The sequence below is a fragment of the Girardinichthys multiradiatus genome, chromosome 7, assembly GCF_021462225.1.
Source record: "Girardinichthys multiradiatus isolate DD_20200921_A chromosome 7, DD_fGirMul_XY1, whole genome shotgun sequence".
Lineage (NCBI taxonomy): Eukaryota > Metazoa > Chordata > Actinopteri > Cyprinodontiformes > Goodeidae > Girardinichthys > Girardinichthys multiradiatus.
In genome coordinates, this window is record NC_061800.1 from 7,808,192 (window position 1) to 7,828,428 (window position 20,237).

Here is a 20,237-nt window from a genome sequence, read left to right on the forward strand (position 1 = left end):
ACTAGCACATCTTGAAAAATACTGTGATATTGGCATGGTTAATTTAGTTAAAAGTTATAGATTGTTTGTCAATGATAGCCACATAAATAGGGACATTATCATTAAACGTGATTGTGAAGATGAGTAATTTTTTATATTCTTTTCCAGATAAACCACATGAGAATGGCTTAAGTGAACTGCTGAACCATGTTGCATACAAAGCACCACAAAGGTAACAAAATTTCTGTCCTTAAAAATAATAAGAGCTGAATCAAGATGTCTGAACAAAATGATTTTAACATTTTAAGACCTTCACAAAGTTGGTATTTACAGTCATGGGTGAAGTTGAAGTAGATATTAGAATCTATCTCAAGACAGAAAAAGAAATTAAGAATTATTATTGGAACATATCAGCATCAATACAGTAACAAAAAATACCTTTAAACAATCAAAGGTCTGTGGCAACAGTCAAGGTGTTTGCTTAGGGCTTGTTTGTTGGGGTGCAAGATGAGGTTTGACATTGTTTTTTCTTTGTGTTTTTCGCCTGGCTTTTACTTCCAAGATGTCCAGCATTGGCCAGAATTTTTTTTCTTTCATTAAAGAAATGTTTTGCTGCTATCCTTAGTCTCAGCCGAATGAATCTGGTGGTTATTTTTCTTTGCACATCATGACATGAAGGAAGCATGCTTTCTAATAGATTTGCTTCTCTCTCTAGAGTATGCATGTGTAACCAGCACTAGAAGGGTTACTTTAAATAAACCTGATAATAGTAGATGGCAGGTAAATCAATTTACTTTGATGACTAATACCAACACTACACAAGCATAGAGAAAACTGGGCCTGATCAGAAGATTTCTAAATTCACAGGAGCCTAGGTGTGAGTAACAACGGAGGAGAACACACAATGTCTATGAAAAAGAGTAAGGTTTAATATAGTGAACATTGGTGGATCCACATTTACAAATAAACAAAAATTGTGTGCTTTTTTAAAAAGAAAAACCCAACAAAATAAAATAACATAAATAACCCAGTCTTTTCGATACGTCTGTCAAATATTAATTCAATGTCTCACAGCCAGTGACCAGTCAGGTCACAATCTACCAGTTCACTCGGTCCTCTGGGCTGGGGCTCACCATCCAAGTTCAGGAGAGGATGATCTGGTGGTTTCGAGGCACCACAGGCCAAAAGTGCACTATAACCGAAAAACCTGACCTGGAACAAGGCCAAAGTAAAGCACCTTAAAATACAGGATGCTAATATCAATAAAGCTTAAGCTACATTTCAAAGAGATCTTTCATCATTTCTCAAGTATTTTTCATGTTGTACAACAATATTCAAGTAATCAGAGTTCAATATTACCAACATATCAGTAAACTAAAGAAATTAGCTTATATGTGGTAAAAAAATATATATATTTCAATCTAAAAGTGCCAATGAGGTACATCTATAACACTATATTTAACATCAGAATGTGAATTTGAAGCTCATATTAGCTCTGACTTACTCAGAACAGAAAGTTCCCAAGCAACGCCAACAGAAATGCCAACAGAAAAGCACATTACAGCACCATGAACCTTGAATTAGCACCATTGAAATATTAGAACATGTGCTAATAGAAAAATAAGTGTAACTGCATAGAAAAAATACAACATACACAATAATAATAATAATAATAATACAAAAACTTACAATACAATTTTATGTTTATTAAATTTGATCAGTTACTAGGTTTTAGCCAATTTTCAGCAATTTTACCGAGCCAACTGCCGAGCGCGTGCGATCACTCACCGATGCTTCGATGCTACACGACTACACGGGGATTTTTCCGGGCTTCAACCGTTCACAAGGGAAGCTTTCTGAAATTTAATAAAACAGATTTACTATTTTGAATTATATATTTTGCGAAATTATTTTAAGATTGTTTTTCTTACCTATTTCCAAGATTCTTCATCGAATTTGATAAGATTTCCAGGCTATTAGCGGAAACAACCATCAGCTCTGAGCTCTCAAGCGTGTCTAACGCAATCTGAGCAAAATCTCAGCACAGCCGTTAAAGGGGCAACCTTATTGGCTGATGTGAAATCAGACTGTGCCAGCTATTGGTTGTTTAATCCGTCACTAAAAACAATCACTAAAGGCATATTTCACAGTTTTTAAAGATTTTTAGCATTTCTTATCTATACTTATGAACATATTTATTAACTTATTTTTAACTTTATTACTTTTCAACTCTTATTGTAGAATAAGACATGAAATCCATTTATACTTTTTAATGTTGTTGTAGAAGAAAACATTAAATCAACATCATTCATTTTTTCTTGTGTTTTTAACACTGGGTTACACATGGCATTTGGGAGCTCCATGACAGATTTCTCTTTCTATGGCGCTGGGTTACGCCAATTGGAGGTCACCAAAGTTAGTGTTGCTTTGGTGTGTAAGTTTGCCAAAACAATGTCGGACTCCGTAATTTTTTCTGGTCCCCTCCCTGATCTGACCAGTGATGAAATGTTTAGCCGCATGCTGTCATTCAACCGCAGCTGTCTAGGTGATGTCCAGAAAACGATGTGGGTTACATTGATAATTGGCGAACATTTTGGGGAAAACCTGGTCTGATCCGGAGAGACGGCATCCATCCCACTTTGGATGGAGCAGCACTTCTTTCTAGGAATCTGGCCGAATTTATTAGTTCTCCAAAACTCTGACAAACCAGGGTTCAGACCAGGAAGCAGGGTTGTAGTTTAACACTCCTCTCTGCAGCTTCTGTACTGCTACCCCCCCCCCCCCATTACCCTATTAAGACAGTGTCTCGCCCAAGGCCAAAATTGAATTGATTAAAAAATAATGTAAAAGGAGGAAATCATGAAAATCTCATAAAAATAAACACAACTCAGACTGAAAAGAAAAATAAAACAATTAAATGTGGCTTACTGAACATAAGATATCTCTCTTCAAAGACTTTGCTAGTTAGTGACCTGATTTGTGACAATCAGGTTGATTTATTTTGCCTCACAGAAACCTGGCTGCAGCAAGAGGATTATGTTACTATAAATGAGTCAACTCCTACTAATTATTTAAATTTTCACATTCCTCGAAATACTGGGCGAGGAGGAGGAGTAGCAACCATCTTTAAGTCCAATTTATTGATTAGTCCCAGAGCAATCAATAGCTACAACTCTTTTGAATATTTAATCCTTAGTTTTCCTCATCCAAATTGCAAAGCACTAAAACCACTTCTGTTTGCTGTTTTGAACCGTCCACCAGGCCCTTACTCTCAATTTTTAGATCAGTTTTCAGACCTTTTATCTGATTTAGTGTTAAATACAGATAAAGTTATTATAGTGTTGGATTTTAACATTCATGTTGACACTGAAAGTGATAGTGATTTATTTGCCTAAATATAGCCTTTAATGCTATCTTAGACTCAATTGGCTTTGCTCAAAAGATTAACAAACCTACCCACCTTTGTCTTCATTCTCTGGACCTTGTGCTGACATATGGTATTGAGTGTAAAGACATAACAATATTTTCTCATAACCCTGTCCTGTCTGACCATTTTTTAATAACCTTTGAGTTTAATTTAACTGAGTACTCCACACCTGAAAGAAAATTTCATTATAGTAGATCATTATCAGAAAATGCTGTAACAACCTTTTAAAGAATCTGTTCCACTTTTCATTTCATAAATATCATAGAAAAACAGTGGAGAGCAATAATTTTGTTTCTTCCCCTTCACAAATTGATTCTGTTGTTGATAGTGTTACTTCATCATTGCGTGGTGAAAAAGAAGGTAATTATTCATAGGAGGCTGGCTCCCTGGTTTAATTCAGAGCTGCGTACTTTAAAGCACAATGTTAGAAAACTGGAGAGAAAATGGCACTCTACACACCTAGAGGATTCCTACTTAATCTGGAAAAATAGTCTACTGTTGTATAAAAAGACACTTCGCCAAGCCAGAAAAGCTTATTTCTCATCATTAATAGAAGAGAACAAAAATAACCCTAGGTTTCTCTTTAGTACAGTTGCTAAACTTACACAGAGTCATAGCTCTGTTGAGCCATCCATTCCCTCAGCTCTTAGCAGTCATGACTTTATGGGATTCTTCTTAAATAAAATTGATTCTATTAAAAATAAAATATTTGACTTACTCCCGAAGATGATTACTTCATCCTCTGTAAGTGAGACAACATTAGAAGTAACTGTAGAACCTGATCTGTGTTTGGACTGTTTTGATCCTGTGGAGCTTCCTGAGTTATCAGAAATATTAGCTTCATCTAAACCTTCAACTTGAATGTTAGACCCAATCCCAGCCAAATTATTTAAGGAAGTGTTCCCTCTGATTAACAGCCCCATTTTAGATATGATTAATCAATCCTTAGTAAATGGATATGTACCACAGGGTTTTAAGGTAGCTGTAATTAAACCTTTACTTAAGAAACCTTTGCTTGATCAAGATGACTTAAAAAATTACAGACCTATATCCAATCTTCCATTTTTATCTAAAATTCTTGAGGAAATAGTTGCTAATCAAATGTGTAAGTATGACCTGTTTGAAGAGTTTCAGTCAGGCTTCAGAGCTCATCATAGCACTGAAACGTCACTAATGATATTCTTATGGCCTCAGATAATGGACTTGTGTCTGTACTGGTTCTGTTAGATCTCAGTGTGGCATTTGATACAGTCAATCACAATATTGTCTTAGAAAGGCTGGAATATTCTGTAGGGATCAGGGGAACAGCGCTAGACTGGTTTAAATCTTATTTGTCTGACAGATTCCAGTTTGTTCATGTAAATGATAAATCATCTTTAAACTCCAGGGTTAATTGTGGAGTACCACAGGGTTCAGTACTTGGGCCAATTCTCTTTACTATATATATGCTTCCAATAGGTAAAATTATTAGGCAGCATAGGATAAATTTTCACTGTTATGCTGATGATACTCAGCTTTACTTATCCATAAATCCTGATGAGCCCAACCAGTTAGATATACTACAAGCATGTCTTGAAGACATAAAAACTTGGATGACTTTAAGTTTTCTGCTTCGAAATTCAGACAAGACAGAAGTTGTCATCTTTGGACCGGAGTCTTTAAAAAAAAACAACTGCTTAGTCAATCTCTTAACCTGGATGGCATTAAATTGACCTCCAGTAATAAAGTAAAAAAACTTGGTGTTATTTTTGACCAGGACATGTAATTTAAATCCCATATTAAACAGGTTTGTAGGATTTCCTTCTTTCACGTCTGGAACATTGCAAAAATTTGAAATATCCTGTCCAGGAGTGACGCTGAAAAAATAGTCCATGCATTTGTTACTTCAAGGCTGGACTATTGTAATTTTTTACTCTCAGGATGTCCACAAAATGCAGTTAAAAGCCTTCAGCTGATTAAAAATGCTGCAGCAAGAGTTCTGATGAAAATTAAAAAGAGAGATCATATTTCTCCTATTTTAGCTTCCCTTCATTGGCTCCCTGTTAAATCCAGAATAGAATTTATAATTCTCCTCCTCACATATAAAGCCCTTAATGATCTAGCTCCATCATACATCAGAGATCTGATTGGTCCATATGTTCCTAACAGAGAACTTCGTTCTCAGACTGCAGGTTTACTAGTGGTTCCTAGAGTCTCTAAAAGTAGAATGGGAGGCAGATCTTTTAGTTATCAGGCTCCTCTCCTGTGGAACCAGCTGTCAGTTTTAGTACGTGAGGCAAACACCCTGTCTACTTTTAAGGCTAGGCTTAAAACTTTCCTTTTTGACAAAGCTTATAGTTAGAGTGGCTCAGGTTATCCTGAGCTATATCTGTAGTTATGCTGCTATGGTCTTAGGCTGCTGGAGGACATAATGACCACCTTCACCCTCTTCGCTACATTCTCACTCTTCTCTCCAATTTAGTCATATTTGCTGTTATTTTAGTTTTTAACTTTATGTTCTCCCTCTTTTCTCTTCCTAGAAGCTACACCTGGCCTGACTCTGTGTCTACCTGTGACACCTTTCTGGAGGGGGGCATTGTCCAAGCTTCTGCTGGCAACTACTTAATGCTCACCCTCTACCGATGATCCACATGGCCTGGCCCTGTCTTTCAGTGTTTAACCCCTTCTCTCTCCTAGACATAGCTACTGACTGAGCTTCTACTGTGACTAACTCTATGTGCTCTCTTTCAGACTCTGACATTGAAAACTGGCTCAGAGTTTCTGTTCTTTCTTTCTAGATGAAATGACTAAATGATCTACATCCATTAACATTTACTTTTCCTTCCCATAGAAAGTACTCCTAGATCAGTGCTTCTGTCTTCTTTTTGTGTCTCTGCTCTGTTCTCTCAAACCCCCAGTCGGTCGTGGCAGATGACCACCCACACTGAGTCAGGTTCTGCTGGAGGTTTCTTCCTGTTAAAAGGGAGTTTTTCCTCTCCACTGTCGCTACATGCATGCTCAGTATGACGGATTGCTGCAAAGTCAACGCCAATGACTGTCCACTGTCTCTACATGCTCATCCAGGAGGAGTGAATGCTCCAAGTCACTGACCCGATGCAATCTGCTGGGTATAGAAAAACTTTTTGTCCAATTTGAATAAATAACTGAATCTGACTGCACTGTTCAATGGTTAGGATTAATTGGAATGTATGTACCTGACTTTTGTGAAGCGCCTTGAGACAACATGTGTTGTGAATTGGCGCTATATACAGGTCCTTCTCAAAAAATTAGCATATTGTGATAAAGTTCATTATTTTCCATAATGTAATGATGAAAATTTAACATTCATATATTTTAGATTCATTGCACACTAACTGAAATATTTCAGGTCTTTTATTGTCTTAATACGGATGATTTTGGCATACAGCTCATGAAAACCCAAAATTCCTATCTCACAAAATTAGCATATTTCATTCGACCAATAAAATAAAAGTGTTTTTAATACAAACAACGTCAACCTTCAAATAATCATGTACAGTTATACACTCAATACTTGGTCGGGAATCCTTTGGCAGAAATGACTGCTTCAATGCGGCGTGGCATGGAGGCAATCAACCTGTGGCACTGCTGAGGTCTTATGGAGGCCCAGGATGCTTCGATAGCGGCCTTTAGCTCATCCAGAGTGTTGGGTCTTGAGTCTCTCAACGTTCTCTTCACAATATCCCACAGTTTCTCTATGGGGTTCAGGTCAGGAGAGTTGGCAGGCCAATTGAGCACAGTGATACCATGGTCAGTAAACCATTTACCAGTGGTTTTGGCACTGTGAGCAGGTGCCAGGTCGTGCTGAAAAATGAAATCTTCATCTCCATAAAGCTTTTCAGCAGATGGAAGCATGAAGTGCTCCAAAATCTCCTGATAGCTAGCTGCATTGACCCTGCCCTTGATAAAACACAGTGGACCAACACCAGCAGCTGACACGGCACCCCAGACCATCACTGACTGTGGGTACTTGACACTGGACTTCTGGCATTTTGGCATTTCCTTCTCCCCAGTCTTCCTCCAGACTCTGGCACCTTGATTTCCGAATGACATGCAGAATTTGCTTTCATCTGAAAAAAGTACTTTGGACCACTGAGCAACAGTCCAGTGCTGCTTCTCTGTAGCCCAAGTCTGGGGAATGCGGCACCTGTAGCCCATTTCCTGCACACGCCTGTGCACGGTGGCTCTGGATGTTTCTACTCCAGACTCAGTCCACTGCTTCCGCAGGTCCCCCAAGGTCTGGAATCGGCCCTTCTCCACAATCTTCCTCAGGGTCCGGTCACCTCTTCTCGTTGTGCAGCGTTTTCTGCCACACTTTTTCCTTCCCACAGACTTCCCACTGAGGTGGCTTGATACAGCACTCTGGGAACAGCCTATTCGTTCAGAAATTTCTTTCTGTGTCTTACCCTCTTGCTTGAGGGTGTCAATAGTGGCCTTCTGGACAGCAGTCAGGTCGGCAGTCTTATCCATGATTGGGGTTTTGAGTGATGAACCAGGCTGGGAGTTTTAAAGGCCTCAGGAATCTTTTGCAGGTGTTTAGAGTTAACTCGTTGATTCAGATGATTAGGTTCATAGCTCGTTTAGAGACCCTTTTAATAATATGCTAATTTTGTGAGATAGGAATTTTGGGTTTTCATGAGCTGTATGCCAAAATCATCCGTATTAAGACAATAAAAGACCTGAAATATTTCAGTTAGTGTGCAATGAATCTAAAATATATGAATGTTAAATTTTCATTATGACATTATGGAAAATAATGGACTTTATCACAATATGCTAATTTTTTGAGAAGGACCTGTGTTGTGAATTGGCGCTATATAAATAAACTGAATTGAATTAAAACTGCTTGATTTATGTCATCACAGTTAAAAAAATTCTTTATTAAATCCCTGAAAAGTTAAAGTTACTGTCTATTCACATTTTACAGATGCTACTCCAAGATAAAGCCTACCGATTGTTGCATGCCTAGACATACAAAACACATACATTCCAAGTAGCCAAACAAGCTAATTAAAAAAACAAGTTCCTGTATAGTTATTTAACGGTGTTGAACATGGCAAAAAGGCATCTTAATGTCATCTTGAGATATTTTGTGAAAAGTAGTTTGTGAAAGTGCTCAACAATCCCAGAATACAATGTAGTGTATTCTCTAAAAGGCTCATTGCCTTTTAGTGGTGTTACTAAGATAGCTGATGCTGGATACAAATTATATTATTTCTCCACAGAAGCGTTCTGAATCACAAGTCTATGTAATCTGTTAGTTCTGTGCTTTCACTGAATTCATGTTTATTCATAATAAAACCCATGTAAGCATATATGCTTATCTGCCATGCCATTCTCTGCTGGACATCCCATATGGTGAATGAGGGCTGACTAAACGTTTAGGTCAGTTTTGATAATATTTTTTTTGTTTGGATTGGGTACTAAAAATAGTTAATATTGATGGAATTTTACCATTTTTGATCATTATATTCACAAACTAAAATAAACTATGTCAAAAAGATTCTATTAAAGTGAGATAACTTATCATCTCTAGATAACAGCAATCTTTATCAAATCTCCCTTATGTTTCCGGGTGGGAACTCCACTTCATCCCTATTCATTGATAAAGCTGCACCTCCTCCATGTTGGCTCAAAGCCATATAGGACCTAATAGAAAACTCCGCTTAACGGGCAAGCGCCAAAATGGAGGACAACGAAGCAGTTTCATAACTCCCGAGTAGGAGGAGCGTTGTTTTCTGGAAGCTCCGTGGAGCAGAGCGTCCGAGCAGCGCACGGGCGACGGTGGGAGGACTTCGAGGTAAACCGACGGCTAAGAGGTGCAGCTGGGGGAGCAAAGGCGGGGTGTGACGCCCCTGAATTGTTCGCTGTAAACAGGAGTTTAACCGGACTGTCAGCTATTTGACCAGAGGAGTGGAGTGTCCGTGTATCTCTGAAACAACTAACGTGTTCGAGCTGTGGATGTGGGGATCAGTGTAACCCACCTGGATCAGCGCTGCGTAACCCGACTCTAATGGACTGTGAAGCGCTGTTCACAGGCGCCGTTCGGGCATTTCATCCTCTCTGAGCACTACATGCAGAGCCGAGGAAAAGTGTCTGGGAGCGGACACAGCAGCAACAACAGAATAGTTATTTATATTTGACAGCTTTGCTTTCTGAGACCGGGCTTCGACACCGGGAGGCTCTACGAAAGGCGGGGCCGAACCGGGGGGCTCAGAGTGGATTGCTGAGCTCTCCTCGTCCCGACACCCCCAAAGCGACGAAGCCTTATTTTTGGGGGCTCAGGGGGTCGACGACGGAGGCAAAAACTGGGAATAAGAAACCTTTATTTTGCAACTCTTTCCGGGCAGCTGGTGTGCTGTCATTTATTGCTGTCAAGCGGCCAGCTACCCCTGTCCTCTAGTGTCCACATTCAGGAGCATTACCAGGTTCGGGACCGATATATATTTTTGGGGAGGTGTGAAGGGGATAATTCATCCCCGGCCGGGCTCGGACTATGGCGGACGACGACATTCTGTTTGAAGATGTCTACGAGCTCTGCGAGGTCATCGGGAAGTAAGTGTTACTGCCGTTTTCTTCCTCTATGTCAGCGCTTCTAACGCCGGTCACCCGGGCTTTCTAATTAACTCCTCCTGAGCACCTGTCACGCGCACTGACGCACGCGCCGCTCAAAGGCACGCGGGAAGAGCGTGGCGTCATTTGTCCAGGAGCTAGTGGGGCTTCTGTGGTCTCTAGGTGCAGTTTGGGCTTCTCTTTCGCAGCGACTAGCAATTCGCCCCCTAGACATCTTGAATTTAACTAGTATTTTCTTTGAGAGTAGAGAATCCGAACGCTGTTGCATTCTAAGCTTTATTGGAGCATGCCATTGCAGTTCAAGTGCTCGTTTTACGTGTTGCAGACGCCCTATCCTTATCGTACATTACCGACTATAAAATCCGTGTGCTTTGACCCAGTGACAGTTGGCAACTTGATGAAGAGATTAAAGGGGAATGGCACAAGGGGCGTCATCAGTTATGCGCGCAGCACATCTGGGCTTCGTTAGTGACTGGAAGTCTAATCCAGGCAACTTGCAGGAATACTCGCTCAGAGAGGAGAACATGACAGCATGATCTGGGGGGATGTGTTTGCACTGAGAAGATGCAGAGAAAAAGATTGTTGATGTAACTTTAATCGTGTTGTTGTTGCCACAGTTGCGTTTCTTTTGTAAATTTGTATTAGACAAGCTTGGCACATTGTTATTATGCATGTCATTAAAATCCACTATAAGAAATTAGTTTGAATTTCCTGGTATTTCCAAGAGTTTATAATGTCCTGCAATCTAACGATTTGTTTGGAAGAGAAACATTCCAACAGCATCACTTATTCTTTACCAATATTTAAAGGAGGGCATGAGGTGCTTTTCTAAATTTCAATCTTAAGCAGATCTCACACTTATATTCAAAAACACAAGCTATGGGGTCCAGACATTAAGAAATTAAGGTAATTGTGTGGGACATCAAGTCCTCTCATGTCTTTTAATTAAGTGTGTCACTTTTAAAGTGCTCTCGTTCTGAATAGTGCAAATTTATTAGGATCAAGGATGTGAAATTTAGTGTTAAGATGCATCAAAACAGGGTACCTTACATTTTGCCCTGACATCATATTTAATTTATTCATTTAAATGTAAGGATAATTTGACAGTCTGAAAATGGGTGTATTAAAGTGGTCAGGTAATTATTAGCAGAATTAACCAAAAAGTAGATAATGACTTCAGTTTCAAATGAAATAGTATTTATATATTGTGAGATTAAGTAGTTTTATTATTAGGCCTTGGCTGTAATATCTGTGCTGTAGTTATGTCCGTTCTGTAACAGTGGCAGGAGTATCCCTGTCATTTGACAGCTGCGGAGCTTATGCAGTGGACTTTTTTGACGTACAAAAAATTCTTGGTAGCCTGGCTGATGTGTTGATCAAATTTTGTACAGTGCTGTGCTTTCCTGTGTTGTTGAAATAAAAGGTAAATGCTCAATATTGTAATGAGGGTAAAAATCTGGCCAAAGTACATAGGGCCAGTTAAAGCTTCACGTGTTTTAGATTTGTGGTGGTAGGGCAGAGAAGGCTTTTTTTCTGCCTTAGCATGGAGGTTGCATCTTATGTACCCCCAAGATGCAACTCTATGCTATAGTTTTCCATTCAAGAAGTTTAGCGAATTTTTTTAATCTCCCGTCTTGCTGCAACAAAACAGAATTTATTTTAGGATTTTCCTATAAACTCATCTTTTCCATTATTGGCAGTTATTTGCTTTGTTCATCTGCTGCAATTGTTCCACACCTGGCTGGTAGCAACCTTCCCAGCGTGTGAAAGAGTGGTGGAAATCTGTTCCAGGGAAAGCAGGTTCTTTTTTCTCATGCTGGTTGCATCAACTAGAAGGAATCATCCACACCGCTGGGTTTGAAGGGAGTTCTTCATTCTGGAAGAGCTTGGTCCAGGCACGCCAAGGTGAGTCAGTACAGGCTGACTGACTGGTTGAGGGACCTCTCCATGATGTTGCAGAGATGGTTGACTGTCTAAGTCACTGGACGTGTTTAGGCAAGCCTGAGTGTGCAGTTTTTTTATCCTCCGCAGTCACAAGCAATCTGTTTCTCTTTCACTCAAAATGCTCACAAACGTGGGCCCGAGGAATTCTGCTGCTCTTCCTGCTCTCTGTCCTTATGTGTGAGGTAAAGACATAATCTTCATCATGCAAAGAAACCCTTCACCTGGAGAACAAGGAACACTCTAAACTCAAGTGCCTTGATTCAGCTACATGTAAACATGCTCACTCTGACTTCCCTGAATCGTGGCCTCTGGTTGTATTTGACAACTTGTCTGTGATTTGGATAGGGCGAGATGAGCCTTTCATCGTCTGACCCGCTCCCTTTTGTGTGCAGATCTGCAGCAGTGACAGCTCTTTTCAAGACTAAGCTGAAGTGCTGATTGTGGCTTGTGATCCAGAAACCGACCTGACTGAGTAGAGGAAAACCAAACCGCAGTCAGGAAAGGCTTTAATTTAATCGCTCGGAAGTTGGAAAGTTGTTCATCTTTCTGTGTGTGTGTGTGTGTGTTTTCTGCAGCGTTAGACCTGTTTGGTGGCAGATGCACGGCTAAATATAGGTCATCCTGAGTTGTGCTTGGAAAGCAGCTCTGTGATTTCCCTCTAGGTTGCGTGTGTTGGATTTATTGTGTCTTGAAAAAGTTTTGATCTTTTTTACTCCTTGTCATCTTACAGTCAGGAACGTCCATGTTTTTCAGGAGATTTTAGGAGATAGACCAACTCAGAGCAGTGCATAGATGTAAAGTGGAAGAAAAAAAGTACATGGTTTAAAAGTTTTTTTTAAGATGTAAAATCTGATTCAACCTCCCTGAAACTAACTCTTTCTAGAACCTACTTTGTGATTGAAATGCAGCGGCAAGTCTTCTGGGTTGTGTTCTCTTTGTACATCTAGAGACAGTAATCTTTGTCCAGTTTTGTTTGCAAAAATCCTCATGCTGAATGCAGAGTGTCTGTGATCATCAGTTTTCTGATAGGGACATATTACCAAATAAATTTAGATCCAGACTTTGGCTAGGCCATTCTAATAGATAAACATGCTTTGACCCAAACTGCTCCATTGAAGCTCTGGCTGAGTGTTTGGGGTTACTGCTGTAACATGAGTGTTATGTCATCTGCTGCCTCTGACAGGTTTTTTTCCAGGATTTTCCTGTATTTAGCTTCATCCACCTCCCCATTAACTCTGACCAGCATACCTGTCCATGCTGAAGAAGAGCATTCCCACAGCATGATGCTGACACCGTGTTTTACAGAGGATGGTGTGTTCTGGGTGGTGTGCAGTAATTGTTCTTCTCCAGAGTTTCTGTGGGCCTGTTGTCTGCTCTCCTTTCCTGCCTGATCAGTTTAGATGGACGGCCATGTCTTGGTAGGTTTGCTGTGGTTCTTTTCATTTTCATGTGATTGATTCAACGGTGCTCCATAAGAGGTTCAAAGTCTGCGATATTACTTTGTAACCTACCCTGCTTTCCGCACTGGATTTTATTTCATGGTATCAGTGTAGAGAGGACTGAATGCAAATGCAAGCCACATTTTTCTGATTTTTATTTGTAAAAATGTTGAAAATAGTGTATTTTTTTGCTAGTACAAAATTATGCGCTACTTTGTGTTGATCTATCTGTCACATAAAATCCTAACTAAGTACATGTAAGACTGTGGTTATAACATGGCAAAGTGTTTAAGGGGAACAAATACTTTTACAAGCCACTTTGGCCCCGTCTACACATAGCTGGGTTTTGGGAGTGTCCACCAAGCTTTTCGGTCGGAAAGGGAGCCCCGCCCACACGAAGTGGCGATTAAACTGACTACATTGGAAACCTGCTCCCATAAAGCCACCCCCTGTGGCCAGGGGCGTGTCTAGAATATTTTTTTGGGGTGGCTCAAGAAAAAAAAAAAAAACGTTGCAGTTGTGTTTCAGAAGCTATTTAGTTTATTGTGCATGTAGATGCTAGGCCTTTTTGCAAACAGAACCCATTCAAACACATGCACCGTTTGACTGCCCCGATGTTTTTTTTACAGCACCTCATCATCCCCAGACAAACACCAGCCTGTCACTCAACATGTGTTGTCTCATCGTCCACCCCATGTCTCTGGCAGAAGCCCCGGGGTTTCCCTAAAACAAGAAGGACGCAGAGAGGGTGGGAGAAAGTAAACGGAGAGGTTAAGAGCACAAAAACATGACTGCGTGAAGGAAATGTGGGAGCAGGAAAAAGAGCGGCTGTGCTGAAGATGGGATGAGTGAGTGAGCAGCAGGGGTAAGGGGCACAGTCGACGGAAGCAGTCCATTAGTTTGACTCACACATCAAGAGACACTGAGTGCCTTCAGGCCATTCACTTTTCTAGTTCATCCTCAGAAACCTGTGATGTGTATGTGTGTGTGTTTTCCCTTAGCAGGCGAGATGCAGCTCTCTCTGCTTCAACACAACGAATAGATTGTTTGCTTATGTTTTCCAAAATGATTGCAGGGCTGAACCGAGACGTCCCAGGCGCTGAACTCCACTCTGCCCTAACAGCAGGGACGCTGCAGTTACAGACTGTTAACGGTTAACATTGTGAGTCATTGAGTCTGCCTTCATGTGGCAATAACTTGTGTTGTAATGAAGCTGGAGAGGAGTTCAACCATCCCAGCTGAATGCTTCAGTAAAGGCCCCCTGTCCTGAATATTTAAACCTTCTATGGATGCTATATACCACGCACACATATATCAGCATGGTGCGCCACTGTAAATAACAAGAATTAGCCTCCGTTTGCGTACCTCATGGCCTCTGAGGACACTCTGGGCTGCTGTTGGAAGACTGAATGTCAGTATAACTCTCAGACCAAGGGGGTTACATTTTGTGTGTTTGTGTGTGTGGAGCATGTGTCACTTGCTTCTGTGCGGTCCACTGTCTGGCTTTCCATGAGGTGACAGGGACTGAAGCCCGAGGCCTGGCTCCCGTTTCATGTGCATTCACCTCATGGCCCAGTGAGCGTCTTTGAATGAATTACCTTCTACTTGTAGCAGTAGTTTCGTTGCTGCCTTTTTGTCACCTTTCCTCCTCCAACCAGCATGCATTGTGCATGTTTTTAAGCCTTGTTTAGAGTGAGTGTATTTAACTCCAAGGCGTTGACACATGTTCCTACTGAAACATGTGGAGCACTGACCTACATGTGCACAAGCAGCTCCTCTACTGAAGCCAAACCTTCTCACTGAGCTGGCCCTGGGGCTCTTCTTGGTAATGGGGGCTAGCTTCTTCTCACTGATGGTAAGCTTTGCCTGCCTTATTGTGTTTGTGGAGTGGACAGAGGTACTGGGAGTACAACGGATCCATTCACCAAAACTGGGGCTGCTGGGTAAATCTTGGTTTTGGGGACGGGTACTTATCGTTCCATTTATTGCTATTATTATTATTATTTTTTTATATTGTGCGAATTTTGATTTATCTTAACAAGGATTAATTCTACATGAAGATATTTGTAAGTATTGTCAGCAAAGTGGGATCCAATGTCTTTAATGCATCACTTTAGATTAAGTTTTTCCAACAAGCTTTTAATAAAACACCAGAAGAACAGGGCAGCGTTGGCCCATATGAATTGAATGGGTGCCTCTGTGGGGGTGGGGGGGTTCCTGGGATGGTTGGGTGTTTCTTTGGGTATCTGGGTGACTTGCTCTGGAGCCAACAGTTTAAAGTGGTACAAAAATAAACCAGAATTTTATAAAAGGCCCCTCCACATTTGCTTCTTATTTTGATTGCTTTACTTTTTCATTTATTTTTGCTATTTAAAGGTTTGTAAAAACACAAGTACAATTGCTGTAGTATACTTTCATTATTATTATTTTCATTATTGTTTTACTGCATTTCAGGATGTTTTTTTGTTGTTTTTTTTATTTTTATTATTTTAGTCAATTTTATTCCTTACAGGTTATTTTATCATATGAATCAACACACATACTAGTTAATTCACTGCACTGGACTCTTAATTTATTAATATTTTCACGCAATTTGTTTGTGTCTTTGTCTGGTTACCTATTCTTACTGGTCTTGTCTTGTTTACCTCCCAATAAAAAAATAATATATTTCCCCACAAGACTGATGTTCAAGTGCCAGTCCGCAACACGTGTTCTGTATATGTTATTGAGAGGTCAAAATTAAAAAATCGACTAAAGAATTTTGCCCATCATGTGTGTCAAGCTTTGTAAATCTCTCTTAATTGGGATGCTACTGTAGTTAATGAACAACATCCAATTAGCAGTTGCCTATTTCTTCCTTATTTGTCACCAGTGTGACTGAATAGGGGCTGCAGTCTGTGGGGAATAACGTATATTTTAGTGTCTCCAGGGGCCTTGGCTGCTCTGTGTGTGGTAGCGACTTGTTTTATATGATCTTAGTTGCTCTGTGGGGGGCTTAGAGGAGGAAAATCTGCTGAGATGCTGCTTTCTGCACGCACAATTACACAGAGATGATGTGACGAAGAGATCCTACTCCTACTCAGCGCTCACACCCAGCATCTCTGCAGGGTGTGAGCGCTGAGTAAACAACGCTACATCCAGTGTTTGTTGGGACCCTTACCAGAATAATGCCTCGTCATGTTCATTGTATGAAAAATGTTGCACTTAGTGAAATGTGATGATCGCTTCTATTTACAGTTACAAATCAGCCATGAAAACACGCCTTTGTTGCTAGAAGGAAACGTCTTGCTGGAAAATGACATTCTTCCTTACATTTGTTGGGTGCAGTTTGTGCACAGTAGAAAAATATAATGCAGTTTTGTTTTTAAGTTGCTTAGCTCTTGTGCATGCCCTGCAGCACTTTGGTGAAAGCAGCAAAAACAGCTGTTATCCAGGGACCAATTCTCCCTTCATTACTGTCCTCTTAGTAGCATAGTGGGAAGAATAAAACAACATGCAGCCCCTGACCTTTTCACTAATACAGTAATCAGTGTTGTTTATTTGGTGTCAGGAAAGCTGTGCCTTTACTAATTGCCTCAGTTTGTCTGTTATTTAATACTGTACCTCAGTACAGACAGGTGGCATCAGAAACAAAATGGAAAGATGAGAGATGACTCTGACATTTCCTTTTGACAGAAATCAGCTCCTGTCGGAGTGGCTGATCGGAAGTCTGATGGTTTTCCAATCAGTGAATGCATAAATCTGCCATAACTGCTCCTTCTAATACATTAAACTTTAGTCACTTGTAAAAATGTTTTAATTTAATTGTTCTAGTCCACACACCTGTGAATATCCATTTATTTAACACCTTACAAGTGAAAACTATTTTTTTAACCAATATAATTATTTTTAACAAAAATGTTAATTTTCAATAGCTAAAAGTCAAATAAAAATCCAAATGTCTTGTTTTTATCAAGGATTTTAAATGACAGCGTAAAAAGGTGAGCATGTCAACATGTTCTGCAGTCAGGCTTGCTCTTTTTTGAGACAACGTTCCCAGCATTAACATCAAGGAATAAAGATAAAGGGATTATTAATTTCCAATTATACTCTCCAGCATTCCAGTAAGACGTTAAAGTTTAATATAACTATCCCATCATGTAGCTAAACCCTAATCTCAGCCAAACCACTTAGCTCAGAAAGAAATTAAACACTGAAATAAACTAAACATTAAATGTTAGGCATCATCTGACTGAGTTATATCAGTGTTTAACTTTCACTTAATGAGAAGAGCCTTCGGGAGTTTGAAAATGATGCCCGGGAGTCAGGTGTTTTCTCTAGGTTTAGCGTGCCTCGACTGCTCGGTCAGCTGGCGGCTGGCAGGACGAAGTGGCTGTAATGGCAGCAAGAACAGACCAGCCCTTTTGCAATTAAGCCATATCTTGATAAGCCAAGCTTTACAAAGCTACATTCTGTCCTAAAAACATAGTTTTGTTCTTTATCAACGTTTACTCACAGCTGTTGTTGCTGTCCTCTGCCATTGCTGCTTTGGCCAACAATGAATCATAGGATAGGGTAGCAGGGTTCTCGCCAGCGCATTTCAGCGTAGCGGGCTGCTCCCTCCGTGTGTTTTTTATGTCGGCTGTAGCGCAAAAGTGGTGAGTCTTCTCCTGCTTCTTTTCACCCTGTGGGACCGCTAACGGTAAAGCTTTCTAAAATCACGTAGCTTCGATGGGTGGGTATAAACGGCGCCATATCATAACAGGCCTGCAGAAGAAAGCTGTACTTGAATACAACATAGAAGCGCAGCGGGTGGGAAATCCCTTCTGGTCAGGAGGACCCGCCCTGATAAAACATTGGTGTCTGGTGTCTGTAAGGACTTCCATGGTATTTGGGCCTGGTTGAATGCTACAGGCAGCTGGATCACTGGAGCACTTCAGCACTTGTACAAATGTAACAAATGAATGCCTGCATAGGGAATTAGGGGTAGAAAAATAATTTTTAATGCTGTTCTTATATCCCTTTTTATTATATATTTCAAGAGAAATCAGAATCTGCTAAAATTGGTAACAGCGGGTCAAACGTTTAGAAAAACAGGAGATTGTTAATCTTCTGACTTGCTGCCATGATCAAGCCATCTCTGAAGGAACTAATTCAGTCAGTCTGCAGTAACGCATTTTCGAGGTTTCAGCAATCATTGCATCATCCCTAATTCTAGCCAACAGTTTGGTTTGCTTGAACAAGTTTCTCAGTCAAGTTAAAGAGGTTAGTGACATCATCCTGGGAGGCTGGTACTCCTGCAGGACAATGAATGTTTTACAATAACAGTATTCTCAGCCCTCCCCAGTCCTGGGGGCGAAGCTGTCCTCCATTAATTCTGGCATTTGGCAAGTTGTGAAATGAATATTTCCTTAAGTACATTAAACATTCTTAATTAAGTCTTCCCTCCATGCTGTGTTCACCAGATTTAATCACACAAACTTGTTGCCAAATAAATAAAAATAAAAAACAATAAAGACCCTCCTTTCGCTTTATTTTGGTTGTAAAACCCAACATCCCAGGCAAATCCAAGGACCCAACCGAAGCAATCTGACATGCTTGCTAACAGATATTTCCATGATAATGTAGGGCGTCTCTGTGTATGAACGTTTGCTGCAGGGCTGCCGATGGACTGTGCAAGTCTCCCAGACGCTGTTGCATCACACTTCATTGTTTTATTTCATTTTGTTATGGTTTGAGCCTAAATTAAATAGAGCATTTTTTTCATCCACTTGTCCGACGTTTGTTTACATATTCCCGTGATTGCATAATTATCAGCCTCAGCTAACTCATATACATACTGTGTGCACTCATAATCATCTGTAAACGACTTTAATGGCTACCTCCTGATTGTAGATGACACCAGCTTTATATATAGTTTCCTAAAATCATGATTTAAGAGCTGGAGTTTTTATTACCGTTGAGTAAACCCAGACTGCGGCTAAACTGTGTTATCATTAAATAAAATCACATTTTAGACAGAGACTGTTGGGAAATAATGAAAGAATATGAATTCATTTCTTAGATCATGGAGAAAACATTTCACTCTACTGAGTAATGCTTAAAAATGAATTTCATGCAACTCTCTTTACCAAAGCAGAAACAGTCATGTCATTTGTATCTCCTGGTGCTTCCTAAGCGTTTCCCAATGAGTAGGTCAGGCTAGCAACCAGCTGGTTGTAATCAAAGCAGGACTGTAGACATGACAGGTAACCCTTTTGAGTGAATTATTGTAACTATTCCAGTATAAAAGCATGGAAGAATGAAATAAATAATTTAGGGTATTTTTGCCCCCTTTAAGTTTTTCCTACATTGGTTTAACAGATATTTTCAGTCTTTTAAAAGGTTAAAATATTGTTGGCATCCAACTGAAAGTATATTGTACACAATGTTTCTTTGAGACATTTTGTTAAATTCCTTATTGCCGTCATTTCTAGATGAACTTAGAAAGTCGAAAACACACTGGTAGTGCTTTGGTGTGGAGTGCTGTAGGATGCGGGTCAGTTTACTCTGTTAACATACATAAGATGCATCACTCCAATACGTGCTGCAACAACACAATACACTGGTCTTCAGCAATTTGTGGTGTTTGCAGAAGCAGCAAGGCTTGACAATAGAACATTGTTGAAAAGGGTTGCTGGGCACCACACTGTGGAGAAGTAGATGGCAGCCAGACCACACTGGTGTATGTGTTATGGAAATTAATGAACTATAATTCATTATAATGGAGAGAAATCCTAAGTTTTCATGTAATATTCAATCAAATTGTATGTGAGTTGAGTGCTTTTATGACCATTTATGTCCATGATTTATGAAAATTCTGAATTATAATTATAACA

At 40.1% G+C, this 20,237-nt stretch overlaps 1 protein-coding gene and 1 long non-coding RNA gene across 15 annotated transcripts in view; one reads left to right on the forward strand and one right to left on the reverse strand.

Annotated features, from left to right (window-relative positions):
* Nucleotides 1-292: 292 nt before the first annotated feature.
* On the reverse strand, nt 293-2,028 carry LOC124871954. The gene is made up of 3 exons (XR_007039170.1): nt 1,911-2,028; nt 1,768-1,835; nt 293-1,191 (listed from the first exon to the last, which is right to left on the reverse strand). It is a non-coding gene; the product is annotated as an uncharacterized LOC124871954 (long non-coding RNA).
* Nucleotides 2,029-9,048: 7,020 nt separating this feature from the next.
* caska (calcium/calmodulin-dependent serine protein kinase a) overlaps nt 9,049-20,237 on the forward strand; it is a 248,467-nt gene continuing 237,278 nt past the window's right edge. For 3 of the 14 annotated variants that reach the window (XM_047371395.1, XM_047371400.1, XM_047371397.1), the window contains exon 1: nt 9,076-9,979. In XM_047371395.1, coding sequence (XP_047227351.1) covers nt 9,921-9,979 — 59 coding nt within the window. In that variant the 5' untranslated portion in view covers nt 9,076-9,920. Of the gene's footprint in view, nt 9,980-20,237 lie in introns of all 14 variants that reach the window. The other 11 variants (XM_047371394.1, XM_047371398.1, XM_047371389.1 and 8 more) reach the window with 10 other exon arrangements.